Raw genomic sequence first — 20,505 nt, forward strand, 5'->3', positions numbered from 1 at the left:
GTATCTGTTTCCACCGTGTTTGTTTGGGGCGTTCTTCAACATATCAGCAATACTTGTCTCAACATCTCTTTCAGTTGCATTAGTGTGGGTGTTGATACAGGCTTCTGGAAAGTTATAAGAATTAATTAATATATATAATTATAATTCTTTTTGTCAGGAGACAAGAAGCCACAGAGTAATAACATTGTTGGCTTTTATTTAGGTGTTCCCCTGTTCTCCAGTCTTCCTCCGTCCCCTCGTCCCCTTTGTCCTCCCCAGCATTCTCCATTCCCCTGTCCCCTCGTCCTCCCCACCATTACCCTCTCCTCTGTTCCCTCGTCTTCCCCACCATCCCCCCTGTCGTCCTCCCCACCATTCTAAACTACCTCATCCCATGCATTCCATGATGGTCTGATGCTTCCATCTGAAAATTGGGAACATCAAAAGATCTGACTTTCCCAATTTTCTGATGGGAACATCAAATGATCTGATATTCCCATCACTGAAAAATAAAAACAGATAAAAAAAATGATATGAAAAAATAGAAAATAAAATATACTCATGAAATGAAATGAAATGGTTAACAACGCAGCTCAATTGCAATGCAATGTCACAATAACATTTAAATATACTTTAAGATATAATCTAGAAGAAAATAAGGATATTGAAACGGTTCATGAACTCTATTTCAATAAAGGACACTATGGGGAACTTTGAAAAATAGTTATTGAGTATAATTAGAGAGACTTGTTGCTAGGCAGAGGAGTAATGAGATATATGGCAAATTTTGCAAAATATACAATGAAGGTACACAAACATTCATACCCAAACAAAGCAAAATGCTAGGTAAGAACAAAGCATTTGGCCCGTAGGAGAAAGGAGATACCCACAAGACTAGAATACAAGTCATTAACAAGCATGCAAGTATAATACATAATACATGCAGACATATATATAATCCAAAAAAATGTCAAATTTACGTACTTATTATTACATTACAAATATCCAAGGTTTTGAAGACACGTTTCCTCTTGCGCCCAACGAGTGAATACTGAGACCAGACCCCATAGGTCCCTATCCTCCTCATCATTCGTCTCACTGTGTCTCCACAGCTTGCACCGCCCATTTGAGACAGCGTCTGGACCTGTTAAAATAATGCATAAGCTGTAAGGTAATAGAGAATAATATATATCTTTCAATCTCAACATTAGATTTTCTAATTTCCAACTGTATTAAATAAATAGCATTAAAATATTTTCCTTCTTAACTATTACAAAAATCAACGAATTTGAGTAACTTTTGCTTTTGTTTTATTTGTACCTTAAACATAACACTGAACAATCAATTATGTGCCACCCCACCTTCCTTCATCTGCAAAAAAACTAATCAAAAGACATATGTACAAGGCTAAAAAAATTCAGCAACACTTACCATACTCAGGCTAAAAGAATTAAGCAACACTTACCATACTCTTTTTATATTCACTGTTAACTTTTAGCTCATGTGACAGACTTTCCACCTGCTCAACAGTTTCAAGTGGGGATGGAAGAATGTCTTCCAGGATTGGTATATCTCCATGTGTTTTTGACATATGGGTTTCCGTCATTTTGACAATATTCAGGAATTTTGCAAAAATAATGGCATTTACTATTTTTAAAAGATTATTAGCAAATTTACAGAAATGGTGCATTCGGAAGACAAAACCGTGGTAGACATGGTTGGAACAAGTTAGGTGAGAGGGTGGTGGAGGCCAAAACCATAATCATAATCATCTGTATCAAACCTTATTACAGGTAAAACCAGTAGGCAGTCTACTGTATTTTATCAAACCGTTATTAGTATAATAGATCTCGTAATAATTTTGCAAAAATAATGGCATTTACTATTTTTAAAAGATTATTAGCAAATTTACAGAAATGGTGCATTCGGAAGACAAAACCAATTTTTCACTTTTGACAATTGAGCACCTGCTACATCCAGATTCTAGGGAGGAAAGGAAGGACGATCTTACTGGATCCCATAGCCTCTCCGAGGCACAAACCAGGCTTTTACATAACCCCCCCCCCCTGCACCCGAGCTTTTTAAAATAGTAAATGCCATTATTTTTGCAAAATTATTACGAGATCTATTATACTAATAACGGTAAATAAATAATAAATAGTAAATAAATCAAAATCAGTTACATTATTTTATCTTATTCATAGCATAAATGTTCTCGAAGATTACTAAAAAGAAATTGAATTAGACTACAGCAAATTGGCAAACTTTACCTTGTATCTGTTTCCACCGAGTTTGTTTGGGGCGTTCTTCAACATATCAGCAATACTTGTCTCAACATCTCTTTCAGTTGCATTAGTGTGGGTGTTGATACAGGCTTCTGGAAATTTATAAGAATTAATTAATATATATAATTATAATTCACTTTGCTATTCCCCATTCCACAGTCCTCTCGTCCTTCCCACTTCCCTGTCCCCACATCATCCCCACTATTCCCACTTCCCTGTCCCATCGTCCTCCTTACCATTTTCCCCTCCCCTGTCCTTCTTCCTCCCCCACCATCTCCCATTCACCTGTCCCTTTGTCCTCCCCAGCATTCCCCTGTCCCCACCATCCCCAACTCCCCAGTCCCCTCGTCCTCCCCACCATTACCCTCTCCTCTGTCCCCTCGTCTTCCCCACCATACCCCCCTCTCGTCCTCCCCACCATTCCAAACTACCTCATCCGATGCATTCTATAATGGTCTGATGCTTCCATCAGAAAATTGGGAACATCAAATGATCTGATATTCCCATCACTGAAAAATAAGAACAGCTAAAAAAATGAAATGAAAAAAATAAAAAAATAAACTATACTCATGAAATGAACAGTATGGTAAACAACACAGCTCAATTTCAATGCAATGTCACACAAAATTATTAAATCGAAATGAAAATAAATTGAAATCTATGAAAATTCAAATTATCAATACAATCGGAAATATTGAAATAATATCGCAACATAATATAGTGTGGGTTGCTCTTACGTGCAACAGACGGTGCTGTTTTTCAAAAAAGGCATGGTTTTACCTGTCACAAGTGTGGCATCTATACTTATACTCACGAAATGAACGGTATGGTAAACAACATAGCTCAATTGCAATGCAATGTCACAATAACATTTAATAACAATAATAACAATAACATTTAAATATACTTTAAGATATAATCTAGAAGAAAATAAGAACATTGAAACGGTTCATGAACTCGATTTCAATAAAGGACACTATGGGGAACTTTGAAAAACAGTTAATGAGTATAATTAGACAGACTTGTTGCTAGGCAGAGGAGTAAATAATGAGATATATGGCAAATTTTGCAAAATATACGGCACACAAACATTCATACCCAAACAAAGCAAAATGCTAGGTAAGAACAAAGCAGTTGGCCCGTAGGGGAAAGGAGATACCCACAAGACTGGAATACAAGTCATTAACAAGCACACAAGTACTACACTACACAACAACCGCACTACTACCAGAACTGGACGAATCACTACCAAAACAACACATTGCACATCACTACCAAAACAACACAACACAACACAAGCATTGGCAAAGAATTATAGACCAGTTGCACTAACATCCCACATAATAAAATTATTTGAGAGTGATCAGGAGTCAGATTACTAGTTTTATAGAGACCAATGACCTCCACAATCCAGGCCAACAAGGATTTAGAGCAGTTTCTATGATCGAGCCACTGAGATCTATAAAGAATTCTGATCAAGAAAGAGATCTAGGGGTGGTTTTAGATAGAAAACTATAACCTGAGGATCATATTAAGAACATTCTGCGAGGGGCCTATGCTACACTTTTTAACTTTAGAATTGCTTTTAAATACATAGGTCAAAAAGTTTTAAAAGTTTTAAAAGTTTTTTAAACCTCTCGTGTATCATGAGTGTGTTAAAGCATCAGATGGTGCATTCAGATGATGAATATTACCTAGTTCCTTCATCTGGGAAGAATGAACACATATTGGTGCATTCGGATGATAAAAACTAACTACTGTAGTTTAATTGATCAACAGACTGTATATCATATGCAGACTGTATGTGGATCTGCGGGCCACTCCAAACAACAGCCTGGTGGACCAAGCTCCACCAGGGCTAAAGCACAAAGTGATATAGATGTGATAGAGAAACTAGGTCAAATGGAGGAGTAGGTCTGTATATTAAACAGCACCTGACGTGCACAGAGCTACTAAACTCAATGTGGTGGTAGAGTGGTGGGGGGGGGGGAAATTATTACGAGATCTATTATTCTAGAGAATAATGCATATAAATGCATATATGCATATAAATACAAAAGTAAATGTAAATAATTTTACCTTGCACCTAGATCCACCAAGCCTGTATGGCGCGCGTTTCAGTACTTCGGAAATCTAGAACTATCTTGAATCTCTAATCTGCAATGAAACAATACATATTATTGCACTTACCAAAACATGGATGAATGTAGAAAATACAGAACTATTAGCTGAATATCAAATAAATGGATTTAATCTATTTCACACAGATAGATATATTAGATATTATATTATATTCCTTTCCTCCCTAGAATCTGGATGTAGCAGGTGCTCAATTGTCAAAAGTGAAAAATTTGGTTTATTTAACATACACGCCATAGACCGGCTTGGGAAAAAAAGTTCATAAAACCCAGGGGCCATAGACCGGCTTGGGAAAAAAAGTTCGTAAAACCCAGGGGCCATAGACCGGCTATAAAAGAAAATTTGAGAAAACCCTGGGGCCATAGAACGGCTATTTAATCCCCTTGAACGGACCTGTGCATGGACCACTGAGGCATAAAAAAAAACACGGGCCATAGACCGGCTTGGGAAAAAGAAGTTCGTAAAACCCTGGGGCCATAGAACGGCTATTTAATCCCCTTGAACGGACATGTGCATGGACCACTGAGGCATCGAAAAAAAACATGGGCCATAGACCGGCTTGGGAAAACAAGCTAGGTTAGGCTAGGTAAAAAAGAAAGGAGCTAGGTTAGACTATGTATGTTTAAATCTCTGATTTAAACAGAGCCAGTGTTCAGTCAAATAACTGAATTTATCAAATCTTATCCTTGTATAATATACAAGCTGATGTGAGATCCCTGTCTACAGGTGGACTGGAACTATTATCCAGTAGGCAGTCTACTGTATTTTATCAAACCGTTATTAGTATAATAGATCTCGTAATAATTTTGCAAAAATAATGGCATTTACTATTTTTAAAAGATTATTAGCAAATTTACAGAAATGGTGCATTCGGAAGACAAAACCAATTTTTCACTTTTGACAATTGAGCACCTGCTACATCCAGATTCTAAAAAAGTTCGTAAAACCCAGGGGCCATAGACCGGCTATGAAAGAAAATTTGAGAAAACCCTGGGGCCATAGAACGGCTATTTAATCCCCTTGAACGGACCTGTGCATGGACCACTGAGGCATAAAAAAAAACACGGGCCATAGACCGGCTTGGGAAAAAGAAGTTCGTAAAACCCTGGGGCCATAGAACGGCTATTTAATCCCCTTGAACGGACATGTGCATGGACCACTGAGGCATCGAAAAAAAACATGGGCCATAGACCGGCTTGGGAAAACAAGCTAGGTTAGGCTAGGTAAAAAAGAAAGGAGCTAGGTTAGACTATGTATGTTTAAATCTCTGATTTAAACAGAGCCAGTGTTCAGTCAAATAACTGAATTTATCAAATCTTATCCTTGTATAATATACAAGCTGATGTGAGATCCCTGTCTACAGGTGGACTGGAACTATTATCCAGTAGGCAGTCTACTGTATTTTATCAAACCGTTATTAGTATAATAGATCTCGTAATAATTTTGCAAAAATAATGGCATTTACTATTTTTAAAAGATTATTAGCAAATTTACAGAAATGGTGCATTCGGAAGACAAAACCAATTTTTCACTTTTGACAATTGAGCACCTGCTACATCCAGATTCTAAAAAAGTTCGTAAAACCCAGGGGCCATAGACCGGCTATGAAAGAAAATTTGAGAAAACCCTGGGGCCATAGAACGGCTATTTAATCCCCTTGAACGGACCTGTGCATGGACCACTGAGGCATAAAAAAAAACACGGGCCATAGACCGGCTTGGGAAAAAGAAGTTCGTAAAACCCTGGGGCCATAGAACGGCTATTTAATCCCCTTGAACGGACATGTGCATGGACCACTGAGGCATCGAAAAAAAACATGGGCCATAGACCGGCTTGGGAAAACAAGCTAGGTTAGGCTAGGTAAAAAAGAAAGGAGCTAGGTTAGACTATGTATGTTTAAATCTCTGATTTAAACAGAGCCAGTGTTCAGTCAAATAACTGAATTTATCAAATCTTATCCTTGTATAATATACAAGCTGATGTGAGATCCCTGTCTACAGGTGGACTGGAACTATTATCCAGTAGGCAGTCTACTGTATTTTATCAAACCGTTATTAGTATAATAGATCTCGTAATAATTTTGCAAAAATAATGGCATTTACTATTTTTAAAAGATTATTAGCAAATTTACAGAAATGGTGCATTCGGAAGACAAAACCAATTTTTCACTTTTGACAATTGAGCACCTGCTACATCCAGATTCTAAAAAAGTTCGTAAAACCCAGGGGCCATAGACCGGCTATGAAAGAAAATTTGAGAAAACCCTGGGGCCATAGAACGGCTATTTAATCCCCTTGAACGGACCTGTGCATGGACCACTGAGGCATAAAAAAAAACACGGGCCATAGACCAGCTTGGGAAAAAGAAGTTCGTAAAACCCTGGGGCCATAGAACGGCTATTTAATCCCCTTGAACGGACATGTGCATGGACCACTGAGGCATCGAAAAAAAACATGGGCCATAGACCGGCTTGGGAAAACAAGCTAGGTTAGGCTAGGTAAAAAAGAAAGGAGCTAGGTTAGACTATGTATGTTTAAATCTCTGATTTAAACAGAGCCAGTGTTCAGTCAAATAACTGAATTTATCAAATCTTATCCTTGTATAATATACAAGCTGATGTGAGATCCCTGTCTACAGGTGGACTGGAACTTCTATCAACTAATCCATACATCAAACCTGTCCCTTACAGCCCACAATCTATCATTAGGAAAACCATGTGAGAAATCTTTAAGGAATTCTGATAAAGAAAGAGATCTAGGGGTGGTTCTAAATAGAAAACTATCACCTGAGGACCACATAAAGAACATTGTGTGAGGAGCCTATGCCATGCATTCCAACTTCAACAGCATGTTGTGGGGTGCCGATATTGTGTGCTAGGTTAGGCTAGGTTAGGCTAGGTAAAAAAGAAAGGAGCTAGGTTAGACTATGTATGTTTAAATCTCTGATTTAAACAGAGCCAGTGTTCAGTCAAATAACTGAATTTATCAAATCTTATCCTTGTATAATATACAAGCTGATGTGAGATCCCTGTCTACAGGTGGACTGGAACTTCTATCAACTAATCCATACATCAAACCTGTCCCTTACAGCCCACAATCTATCATTAGGAAAACCATGTGAGAAATCTTTAAGGAATTCTGATAAAGAAAGAGATCTAGGGGTGGTTCTAAATAGAAAACTATCACCTGAGGACCACATAAAGAACATTGTGTGAGGAGCCTATGCCATGCATTCCAACTTCAACAGCATGTTGTGGGGTGCCGATATTGTGTGCCATCACATGTAAACCAATCAAGCCCACAAATACGTCAACATGGACCAGCATTACACCGTCTAACATACTCTGTCAGATGTAACAACTAAATTTGTGAATTCAAGACCTAATCTATTGCATAACACAGTGTTAGTACGAGAAAAACATTACTTACATTCGAAGCCGTGTTTTAAAATGGCGGCGGTCTGGTACTGACGCTCCAAACTGTGTGTTCGTTTGCGTATGATGAACGTGTGACAATTTACTACAACAATTATTTAATTATTCTTATTCTTTATTTTAATATTTTTAGGGTACATGAAATTTCAAACTTATTTGCACACAATAATATAATTGCATTGTCATAACCTTTATATATTACGGAAAATACGATGACATGAACGAAGTCAAAGTGAAGTTGAAGTCAAAGTCATTCGCCGAACGTATTAGTCATTTTTTTTCTCCCAAACGATAGGGGTAACAAATCCACAGAGAATATAAGAAATTGAAATTGAAATAAGTTTAGAGAGAATATAAGTGTACAGTAAAGTCAATTTTATTCAGGAAAGTACATACATAGTTGATTTACAAACATAATGTTGGATTTATAGATAGAGCTAGTGCATACAATACCTAAAGCCACCATAGTAGGCCTATAGCATTTCAGGCAACCGGGCAGTATATATGGACCCCTTACTCAAATCTCTGAATATGTTAGATATTAAGTCCCTGCACATACTCTCATGTGTATTTAATATATATAAAACGCTGCACTGTAATGTCAATCCTGACCTTAAAAGCTTCCTAGAAGGTTGTAACAGATCCCATGAGCACCACACCAGAAACAAATACCTATTTGATATTCCAAGAGTACGACTTAGTCAAACTAGAAATGCTTTACAAATCAAGAGACCTCGAATGTGGAATGACCTTCCCAATTATGTTAAAAACTGTACCTCTCCCAACCAGTTTAAGATAAATAAAGATAAATTTATAAGTTAAGAAAAATTCCACAAATCAACAACCCTGTTACTGACCCTGTATTTACCCAAGTCTTTCCTAAATCTAAACTTATCCAATTTATACCCATTGTTTCGTGTTCTATCTTGTGTTGACAATTTTAATACCCTATTAATATCCCCTTTGTTATATCTATTCAGGAAATTGTGGTTGATCTCGAACCCATTGATAATGTGACGACTTATACAGAATTTTGTAACTATATCATCAAGATTGTAACCAGCTTAGCTAAATGTAGTGTGGGGTTCAGTCCCTAAGCCCATATATGTGCCTCTCTAACCATTTAGGTTACAGGGCAAAAACATAAAAACAAAGGTAACTGCAGAAGGCCTATTGGCCCATACCAGGCAGCTCCTATCTATAACAGATAAACACTAAGTACTACCTAATTAACTCAATGTAACCTACCAACCTAACCCCCAAAATGTCAATCCATATCTTTTATTTTAAACAATGCTGTTTTGTTGACCAAATTGTATTTTTACTCTTTTTCTGTCATGTTTCTCCCACCCCTGTTTTTTCCCTTTTTTCTTATTTTTTCTCAACATAATTCATACTTTAATTATGCGGATCAGGACATCACCTGATCAAACACATCAAACATCGTTTGACCACCATCAAACACACACATTTCGTGTGTGTTTGACGCTCACTGATATGTACCAGCGTTGTTTTATATATGGTGCTATTCTATCTTACGCTTTGTTGCTCTTTTTTACCTACGGGCTCATAGAACATTCTATTGCGAAAACATTGGCACAAAAATGAATGACGTACATACAATAATAATGTCAGGACAGTGATATAATTATAAACTTTCAAAGCACTGTATCGCCCATGTGTCTTGTCACCAATACTGGGTAACAGTTCCGCCACTTCCCACACTCTTGCGGGTGGGCAGCGACCATTATTCTACGTTTATATTCATATCACCGTGTTGGGAATTTCATTGCGAGTACATTGATACCAAAATTAACGCTGTAGGACAAGTGTGGAAGTGATAACAATCCCAAGAGTAAAAACATTTTGTTGCTCTTGGGCACTCACGGCGAGTCATCTACGTAGGTATTTATTGGGTGCTGGTATTCATATAACTTTTGGTGACCGTTTTTGCTGATTTTCTTCTAGAGAATGTTATTGCGAACACGTTGGTACCAAAATGAAATACATAGCTCGAGAACTAAGGTCAGGAGAGTAAAAAGAGTATACACATTTTTGTTTTGACGCTTAATTAAGGTTATTGTGAGTACTCATCGCCTGCCTAGAAACTGGAACTAGTAATTCCATCTATCATACATATCATACAAGAGGAGCCACACATCTATGGATCATCCAATAAAATCAGCAGACTTCTAGATGTTACTACTGCTCGGCTTAGACTCGGTTACAAGTATCTCTGGGAATTCTCATTATCTGCTGATGTAGACCTGACCAAATGTAAACTGTGTCAACAAAATTATTCGCACACCCTCCGTCACTATGTGATGGAGTGCGAAAAGATACATGAATTTAGAGACAATTCTATAACCAATGTTCCAGCGATGTGTCAATATTTCATTCAAAATGATCTGCTACCAGAAATTTTAGCCAAATATCCCCAGTTTGCTAACTGTAGATAACAACTAAGTGATTGTAACCTATCCACCGCTGCCCACTGGATGGGGGACGGTGTGCAGGACAAACATATAAATTTTGATACTAGCTCTCCACATATGTCAGTTGCTTAATTTAGAACCTGTACTTGAGGTCGATCTCGAACCCATTGTTGATGTGATGACTTATATTGAATTTTGTAACTAGCTCATCAAGATTGTAACTTGCTTAGCTAAATGAATTGTGGGGTTCAGTCCCTGAGCCCATTATGTGCCTCTGTAACCCTTTCCACAACCGCCCACAAGATGGGTATGGGGTGCATAATGGGGTGGGGTGTCTTGGCCAAACGTGCCACATCAAAACCACAAGTTGACATTGAATGTGAATTAACAATGAGACAAGTAAGATTTATACTAATACATTTATACTAACTCTGTTGAGCGTTGACCATTTATACATCAAATCTGTTGATGTGAGCACTTTAGTTTAGTCTGCCGTTTAAAGAAAAAAAGAGCATATCAATGGTATATCACAGAAAACGAATTTATCATAAACTCATGTATTTGTCTTATCATATTGAACTGCATTCATATTTTTAATATATAACAATATGAATATACAAATTTCTGTAAATCCCCTACCTTGTTGGAATCTGTGGAAATGAATGAGCAAATGTGCTGGCTGAAGGCGCTGAAGGAAACCACATTGGTTTCATTTTGGATACAAATGTCCATGGAAATTCAAAATGGAAACTAATTATATAGTTGAACCTGCAGAGACGAGTTTAAGAATCTGTGTTGAGAGTGATGGACACAGCCTTCACAATTATACTTCAGAGAATGTAAACATCTAAGAGTCATTAGAAATATGTGTAGAATAATAAACCCTACATTGTTTGAGTTAGGGAAAACACCATTTGTGATATATAGATACTATAGCTGTTCCTAAAGATTCACCCTTTTTTGCACCAGCAAGATAACATATAAGATTTTAAGAGTTGACGAATGTTAATATTCTTGTTTGATAAACTGTGAACTTGAGACATAGTTAATAAGAACATATTAACACAACAAAATGTTTTCAGAATCCTTAACACCACTTTCCAACAACTTATATAATTTATATAAATTATTTTAGAGAATAATACATAAATTATATATTTAAACATGATATAGTGTTTAGTGGAATGTATAAGGAGTCAAATTGTGTTAAAAAGAGCAATTTTTAGAAAATTTGGAAAAATACTTTTTTCTGTTCAAATTATAACTAAATGGATTATAAAGGTTTCACTCAGCCAATATATATCATTCACAATTTATTAATGAATTTTACAAAAAAACACCATAAATTTTATATTTAAACATGTAAAAACTATTTGTTTTACATTTGGAAGAAAATAATTGTAGAAAAACAATTTATAATTAAACCTTTGTGTTTGGATTTTTTGAGTAAAAGTTTCTCAAAGGCTTTCCTGCACCATTCTCAATGCAAATCATTCCCACACCTATGGCAAGAGATAGGCGAACGTTGTGTAGATGATTTGTGTTTGCTGGGATGAGGCTAATCTAGAATTACTGAGGGCCAACATGCCTCTCCAGTCGTGGGCTTCTAATAATAAACAATTAAATCAGTTTATAGAAAATGAATTTCTGGGTAACAAAGTACCTCATACTTTGAAAGTCCTTGGTATGGAATGGAACACTTCTGGTGAGTTAAATATTAAATCAGTGGAAACCAATAATCTACCTTAACCATGAGAAAGTTATTATCTTTTTTCAGTAAACCATTTGACCCTTTAGGCCTGATCAGCCCCATTTTAATTAAAGGCAAACTTCTCATGCAGGAATGTTGGCAAACAAAAATGGGTTGGGATGATCTCTTGTCATGTGACTTACAAGACAAATGGCAGCAGATAATAACGGATCTAAATATTCTCAGTACCCTTAAATTTACTCGTAATGACATAGGATTAAAACAACCTAAAAAATTGCATGTGTTTTGTGACGCCTCGGGAAAGGCGTGTGGCATCGTAGCCTATTTAGTGAACACAGAGCAATCAATACTGCTTACTTCTAAAGCCAGAGTGGCCCCACTAAAGAAGCAGTCACTGCCACAAATGGAATTAACGGCTTTGTTGGTAGGTGTTCGATTGGCTCATTACCTGACCAAGACACTAAACAATATTCACTTCTCTGAGATAGTAGTGTGGTCAGACGATGAGGCAATCTTACAATGGGTAAAAAACAATCATAATAAAACTCCCTATGTCAGTAACCGTGTTAGGAAGAGAAGAGAGATGTCAGAAGAATACAAACTGAGAAAAGTACCTACAAAGGATAACCCAGCTGACTACCTCTCACGAGGATTGACGCTAAGACAATTAGTCAAAACCGAGATGTAGTTTAATGGACCCCAGTGGCTGGTCAGTGGTCAGTGGCCTAAGCAAAAGCCACAAGTCATAGTGACCAATATCACTGTCTCCCACTGAGACACCAGAACCCCCTCGAACATTGGCTATTGATCCTAGTCATTATTCTAGTTTAAGTAAACTACTAGGGATCACCCAAATAGTGTTTGATTTTCTTAATAAAATAGGAATAAGATACCAATTCCCTAGTCCAATAAAATATGGGGCCAAACAAGCGACGATGGAAACCTATGGGAGAAATTATGAAACTCTCCCTAATAAAATAGTAAAGTCTTTAGGCATATAGTATGATTTTATGATATTTTTTTGTATTATGATAAATACAATCATAATATTTTACGATGTGGAGGACGTTTACAACATGTGGACGTTGAGTTGGATGTAAAGAATCCTATACCCCTTCCTCGTCACCACATCATTAGTAAATTAATACTACAACATTGTCATGAATATGGCACCTTACATGGTAGAGTGTTAGACACTATCACTGATTTAAGGCAGAAGTTTTGTCCTCTGTCGTCAAACTGTCAAATCGATAATTAAATCTTGTGTGACCTGCTGGAGGTATGACACTCGGGAGTGCCCTTACCCAGGTCTAACACCATTACCTAGAGAATGAGTCGTTCACCTTCATCCCGTTGAGACCACTTGGGGGGATTACACAGGAGCACTTATCTTAACAGGCACTCCAGACAAGATTCCGGTGAAAGCCTATATATGTCTCTTTACGTGCGCCACCACAAGAGGTTTACACTTAGAAGTAACTTTTGACATGAGTGTAGGATCCTTCCTACAAGCCTTTTGAAGGTAGGTGGCATGTCAATCCTGCTCAGGTTGATGATTTCGGATAAGGGATCCAATTTTGTGGCAGGAGAAGCCTGCCTAAAGGAGATATGGAATCATCCAGAGGTATGTGCAGTCTTAAAACAAAGACAGTGCCACTGGAAATTTATACTTCCCAGAGCACCGTGGCACAGTGGATTCTATGAATGTTTGGTAGACACTGTTAAACGATGTTTGAGAAAAGCCCTATATTGCCCCCAAAATTAGCCAACTAGAAATCCAAACCATTGTCACTGAAATAGAGGCACGAGTCAACAACCGACTCCTGACCTATCTCTCGGATGATTTCTCACTAAAATAAACACTGAGTCCATCCCACCTGATAAATAGGAGCCTTCTTAGTCTTAGTCTGATATCTCTAGAAGATGAGGAGCCGGAAGATCCCTCATATGTCGGTGGGAGTGACTTTATGGATAGTTATAAACTTCTTTCCAGAGTGATAGGTAGGTGGAATGAAGTGTAGACTCATGAGTATCTGTCTGATCTGAGAGAATACCATTATGGAGCTGCAAACCCCTATAAAAAAATCAATTTAAAACCAGGTGATCTTGTCTTAGTGGACAGCGACAGGCCGAAGTCAGAGTGGTCTGTAGGCAAAATTGTTTCTGAACATCCAGATGACCAAGGAGTTTTAAAAATAGTTAGGGTCAAGTGTCGAGGCAAGAGCACCCTAAAAACTTTAGAGAAATTAGTTCCTCTGAAATTGACGGGACATGAAAATTCTCAAAATATGAACTTACCTGAATTTCCAGAAGAAAACAACCCTTTAAACCCCATTATTCGTCCATAAAGGATTGCAGCGCAACAATGTAAACTTAAATTCAAACAATATTTTAACTCTCCAAAAATGCAGATAATTTGGCCTTTGAGGTTGAGCCGATCTCATGAGTCTGTAGGAATAATTCAGTCCCTAAGTAACTTAACAAGTTGTAACTCATAGCGACCCTAACAACTGACCTCACTGTAGAACTAGGAGTCTGCTCGATCTTTAAGGACATGATGACTAATATTTTAATCATTAAGTAGATGTACCCGTGATGACAGATTAATTACTTAGTTTCCATAACACTTATACAGATCCGGGACATCCGTTATGTACTTACCAACGTGCTGACTTATTAACATGTAATGAGCTTATAACTTTGGGGGCCAAGGGAAGGGGGGGGGGGTGAGCATCAGGAACATCAGTACTGAATCAAGAACTGCGACTCCTGTTTTCTCTACTCCGGAGTTAAGTCGGAAAATTTCGACACCCTAAATACTAACACCTAGTACGATAAGATAAATTTATTGTGCTCGGAAATCAAATTTACTAACATTACTAACATAACAAGTAGCGTCGTGTTGCCAAATTTTTCCTATTATTCATGGCCACCGTTACATCAACCGCCCAGTTCCCATGAGAACAAACTATTTATATAAATAGAATTAAACCTAGTCTAATCTTTGTTTAATTTACTAGGTAATTTAGATTGGAAATTGATTTAATTCATTAAAACAAATTAACCTTCTGTTTCTAAGTAAAATTTTCTATAACCACGATCAGCTGATTCCGGTTGGATAAAAGTCACAAACTGATCTTTATCTATGCATATATATTTTGTTTATCTAATGACACCGGCACACTAATATAAACAGTGGAAACCCGTCTGTTGATACCTGAAGTGCATTATTCTGATGTAAAATAATGTCGGCAACTTCTTATTTGATAGAAAGACAGTAAAATATCGTAACTTGAATGCCTAGATAATGCACTGATAGGGAGATAGAGTGCTCACGCGTCACTCTGCTCGGTGTGCTCGCTCTGTTGTAGCCAGCTTGATCAGTATCCTAAGAAGCTCGCCATTAGCATAGTAAAAATTAGAGATCATCCGTGCATTAATGAATCCTAGATGTTGCTCCCTGTTTCGCCCAACATTGAGAACACAACGTCTTGTCGGAGGAGCAATCTTATCATTCTTTATGGCAATAATTATAGTGATAGATTATCCGATCATTAGGATGTAGGATTATCAAATAAACCTCGTACGTTTAATTCCGAGAATCGGTTAATCCTTTCAGTGGAAATTAGTTGGTATAACTGTAGTTCAGTAGAAATTACATTTTTTTTCACAGTATGGAATTATATAGGAGAGTGGGTCACCTTGACTGATGAATCATGTGTCCATGATGCCATCACGTTGAGACAGGATTATACTGATATCAGAAGGCTGTCAGATGTACTTCTCATTATCTACTAGACAGCTAAGCTGATAATTACTTAGTTATGATATTATAGTTAGTCTACTAACTCCATAACCCTCATTTGATTATAAAAGCAGTATTAGATCTACCCCCCAAAAAGTGTGGAAGTGGAATTATCCAACCAACTATTACATTTATACAGTCCACTTACGTAATATATTCATCTGGACTTATTAATTAATTTATGATTATAGTAAACTATATGTGGGAATAATTTACCCACACCTTGCATTCCACATTTGTAAGCCCAATCCAGGAGTATGCAGTCCCAGCATGGTGCCCGTACCTTGTGAAACACAAGACGAAGCTTGAAAAAGTTCAAAGGTATGCCACTAGGCTAGTGCTAGAAGTAAGAGGCATGAGTTACGAGAAAAGGCTGCATGAAGTGCCCTCACGACACCGAAGGACAGAAGAGTAAGGGAAGACATGATCACTAGCTACAAAATTCTAGGAGGAATTGGCATGATAGATAAAGATGAACTGTTTACATGAGTGGTACGCAAACAAGGGGACACAGGTGGAAACTGAGTACTCAAATGAGCCACAAGGACGTTGGAAAGAACTTTTTCAGTGTCAGAGTAGTTAACAGATGGAATGCATTAGGCAGTGATGTGGTGGAGGCAGACTCCATACACGGTTCCAAATGTAGATGGAGCCCAACAAATGGATAGAGCCCAGTAGGCTCATGAATCTGTGCACCAGTTGATTGACAGTTAAGAGGCAGGGCCAAAGAGCCAGAGCTCAAACCCCACAAGCACAACTAGGTAACTTCTCTCTCTCTCTCTCTCTCTCTCTCTCTCTCTCTCTCTCTCTCTCTCTCTCTCTCTCTCTCTCTCTCTCTCTCTCTCTCTCTCTCTCTCTCTCTCTCTCTCTCTCTCTCTCTCTCTCTCTCTCTCTCTCTCTCTCTCTCCCTCTCTCTCTCTCTCTCTCTCTCTCTCTCTCTCTCTCTCTCTCTCTCTCTCACACACACACACACACACATCCCCGCTTGCCCTCCTCCTGACAAATCCTATTACAGCATAACAAGAACATAGGCAGGCATGATGGCCAGAGGAAACAGGGGAACAGGGAAAATTCAATATGATGAAATGAAGGAAATGTTCGCCCAATTTTTGGAGGACATCAAGAGTGAGATGCAGGGATTGATGCAGGAAATGAAGAATGATATAAGCAACCTGAAAAGAGAGCTGACAGCAGCGAAAGAGGAGATTAGAACCCTCAAAGAGAACAGTGTTGATGCTAAGACTCAGAAAATCATCCAGGGGGAAGGTGGAAATAGTATACTGGAAGAGAATGCCACTTTCAAAGCAACATTTGCAGAAATACTAAAAAAAATCTGAAGTAATCTCCACAATGATGGAGGTGGCCATGAAAGCTGCCACCTCAAAGGAAGTGGCACGCTCCACTACCCAGCTGATGGAAAGAAAAAGATCAGTGGTAGCTGTGGGAATTAAAGGGCAGGAAGGCTCCAGCAGTACAGAGTGGAATGATAAGGACAATGCAGCAGTGAATGAAATGAAGGCACTAGAGATTGAGGGGCTGAGCATAGAATTGAGAAGGTTTTCAGATTGTATATGTCCCGATTGGTAATGTTGTGATTATTTGGAGAGCTTGATATAAGGCATATAATTCAGCTGTGAAAACAGATAGTTGGTTTGGTAATCGCCATCCCTGCTTGAGATGGTATTCCGGTATCCATACAGCGCTAGTGACCGAGGGTACGTTGTTCATGATGATACGAGATCCATCTGTATAAATCGCTGTGGTATTTGGGTAGCAATTTTTCATTGTTGAGAGAAAGACTGAGGCTATGGCTGAGTTTGGTGCAGACTTTGGAATGTTGTCTTCGAGTTGTATTGCTGTATTAGGAGTTGTATAAAGCCAGGGTGGAATAGGGGGAACAGTAAGTTGGGTTTCCGAGTTTTGGAATAGAGAGAGGCCTATATTGAGGTTATTTGTAGCCCGTGTGAGGAAAGGTTGTGAGTGATTGGTTGGGAAGCGGGGGTTATGTGGGTTAACTGTTGGGTTAATTTTTGATCTGTATGGGTGTGTCTGGTGAGCAGTGGTACAGAGTGACAGATAGTTGGCACACATTATGTCTCGTCTGGTAGCTAGGCTTGTGAGGTCCGTTTCCCCGTAAAGTCCGAGGATAGGAGTGGAACGCATTGCGCCACATATAAGTCGCATGGCATTGTTTTGGATGACCTCTAGGCTCTGTAGGTTAGTAGGCGCAGCCGACGCATATGCTTGGCAACAATAGTCTAGTTGGCTGCGAATGTAGGTTGTATAGAAACGGAGCAAGATTTTATGGTGTGCTCCCCAGGTGGTGCCAGTAAGGGCTTTCAGTATGGCGAGTCGGGGTTGTGTCGTCTGTTTAAGGTGTTGAATGTGTGCTTTCCAGGTAAGTGAGGGCGAGTCTAAGTGCATGCCAAGGTATTTATGTTCTCGTACGTGTTGGATGGGAGTGTTGTGTATTGTGAGGGTGGGTAGATGAACAAGTCTTTTTTTAGTGAAAATTTGATAATAGGTTTTGGTAGTACTAACTTGAAGGCCCCATTGTTGTGTCCAATCTATGAGGTGGTCAAGTGCTGTTTGCATTGTTGAGACTGTATTAGGTAAGGCATTGTCTGAATAATACAGTGTTAAGTCGTCGGCGTACGCCGAGAGGTTAACAGGATGGGTGTTAGGCAAATCTGCTAAGAATGCAGCAAAAAGGGTTGGGCTTAGTATGGAGCCTTGTGGGACACCCGTTTGTATTGGGATGTCATCGGAAAACTCGCCTTGTATATAGACTTTAGAGGTCCTGTTCGTAAGATAGGATTTTAACCATAAAAGTAATCTTCCCTGTACGCCTAAACGCGCAAGCTTTGCGAGGAGGCAAGTATGAGGAATGCTATCAAAAGCTCCTTTGAGGTCTAAGTAGAGAACAATACAAAATTTGCTGCTTCTGAGGGAGGTGCGGATTTCATGTTCAAGGCAAAGTATTTGATCGAGTGTAGAGCATTGCGGTCGAAATTCAGCTTGGAGTGACGGTATAATATTATTATATTCTAGGTACCATTGGAGGCGAGTATGTACTAGTCTTTCCATGACTTTACTGAGACATGATAGTAGGGAAATAGGTCTAGATGACGCAGGTTGGGATGAGTCTTTTCCTGGTGTAAGGAACGGAAGAATAATACTGGTCTGCCTTTGTGAGGGAATATTTCCGTGGGTTCAGCATAGGTTGTAATAGTTTAGGAGAGTACTATGTGCAGTTGATGGAAGATGTTTAATGAGTTCATATGGAATTCCATCCTCTCCAGGTGCCTTGCCAAGAGGTAGGCGGGTTAAGGCTAATTGTAGCTCGCTTAAGGTGTACATGTTGTCGACGCCGAGCATGGGTAGCAGTATGGCACGGTCAATTTCTTGTCTGAGGGGGAGTTCTTGGGCATGAAAGAAGGGTGTTGAGAGGGTAACTTTAAGACATTCAGCAAGAACATTTGCACGCTCCTGAGGTGTTTGACAGAGTGAACCGTTGATCATCAGGGGGAACGAAGGGAATGTTGGGCGACCTTTAATGCTGTTAAATGTAGCCCAGACTTTTGAATGTGGCGTAGTGGGTGTGAATCTATCACAAAATTTTGCCCATGATGCTCGCTTTGCTAACAGTATGGTTTTTTTGGCTTCTGCTGTAGCCCGCCGGAGATTAACAGCTCTGATTCACTTCGCATCAGAAATGTCAGGTGGAGATCTCAAGAAACGGAACAAAATACTGAACGACTTGTACAAGCTCAACAACCTTCCGACCTTTGTGATACCAGAGGCCATGTTTACCGATGGTTCCTCTCCACCTGAGTCCGACCCCACACCAGAGACGCCTGTCAACCCGGACACTATTGCTCCAGCGACTACATCATGTGCGATACTGCCATCAACTTCTCCTGCAGGCCTCACCACATCTTCTAATGACGACTCAAATGCCTCTGTTGACATTGAAGCACACTCACCACCCTCAGCCCAGGAGATAGATTGTGAAGAAACTCTGGAAATATCAGTAATGCTTCAACAGCGTAACAGGAATGCAGTTGGATCGCCCGAGTTCAGACGGATCTCCAGCCAGATGTACAACATGAAGGCAGACATCATGAAGCAGGCCTATCCAGAAAACACATTCAGTCTGCCTAACAACGTAATCTTCGAGGAATGCGATGAGTCTACACTGTCACCTGACCTCATCCAAAGTGACTACACCGAGTACAAACATCAGATGATTACTCGCAGCATGAAGAAATAAAAAGAAGAAAAAAAAAAGAAGAAAGAAGAAAGAAGAAGCACCACACAGTAGCAAGAATATTCTCCACCTTGAATGCAGAAGAACTGCCACTGCCGCCTTCCAGACCCGTCTCCCAGCCTAGCCAGTTGTTGGGTGGTTTGCAGCATCGACATATTCACACGCAGCTTGGTCAAGCCCTGGCACTTTCTCTTCAACTTCAGCATTTCCTCTCACCGACTTCTCTTCAGCTGTCCCCACTTCAAGGCTCGCCCCATGGGCATCTTCTCCTGTATTATTCGATTCGATTTGGATCTTTTGGATAAAAAGTATCTTTATCCCGTTTATGAAGGTGGAAGCTGAGTACCCTAATGAGCCACAGAGACATTAGAAAGAACTTATTCAGTGTCAGAGTAGTTAGTAAATGGAATGCACTAGGAAGTGAGGGGGCGGAGGCTGACTCCTGTTA

At 39.0% G+C, this 20,505-nt stretch overlaps 2 protein-coding genes across 2 annotated transcripts in view; one reads left to right on the forward strand and one right to left on the reverse strand.

The window, feature by feature from the left end:
- Positions 1-8,094, reverse strand: part of LOC138366890 (uncharacterized) — an 8,693-nt gene extending 599 nt beyond the window's left edge. The window contains exons 1-5 of the mRNA XM_069328176.1: positions 7,832-8,094; positions 4,344-4,421; positions 2,250-2,356; positions 964-1,123; positions 1-104 (exon numbers count right to left, since the gene is read on the reverse strand). The exon at positions 1-104 is cut by the window's left edge and continues 3 nt beyond it. Of these exons, the coding sequence (XP_069184277.1) occupies positions 1-104; positions 964-1,123; positions 2,250-2,294 (309 nt within the window). The 5' untranslated portion in view covers positions 2,295-2,356; positions 4,344-4,421; positions 7,832-8,094. The remainder of the gene's footprint in view (positions 105-963; positions 1,124-2,249; positions 2,357-4,343; positions 4,422-7,831) is intronic.
- LOC123755252 (ionotropic receptor 21a) overlaps positions 1-20,505 on the forward strand; it is a 273,589-nt gene that overhangs the window by 230,072 nt on the left and 23,012 nt on the right. The gene's annotated exons all lie outside the window — the stretch shown is intronic.

Source organism: Procambarus clarkii, chromosome 20, assembly GCF_040958095.1.
Source record: "Procambarus clarkii isolate CNS0578487 chromosome 20, FALCON_Pclarkii_2.0, whole genome shotgun sequence".
NCBI classification, from domain to species: domain Eukaryota; kingdom Metazoa; phylum Arthropoda; class Malacostraca; order Decapoda; family Cambaridae; genus Procambarus; species Procambarus clarkii.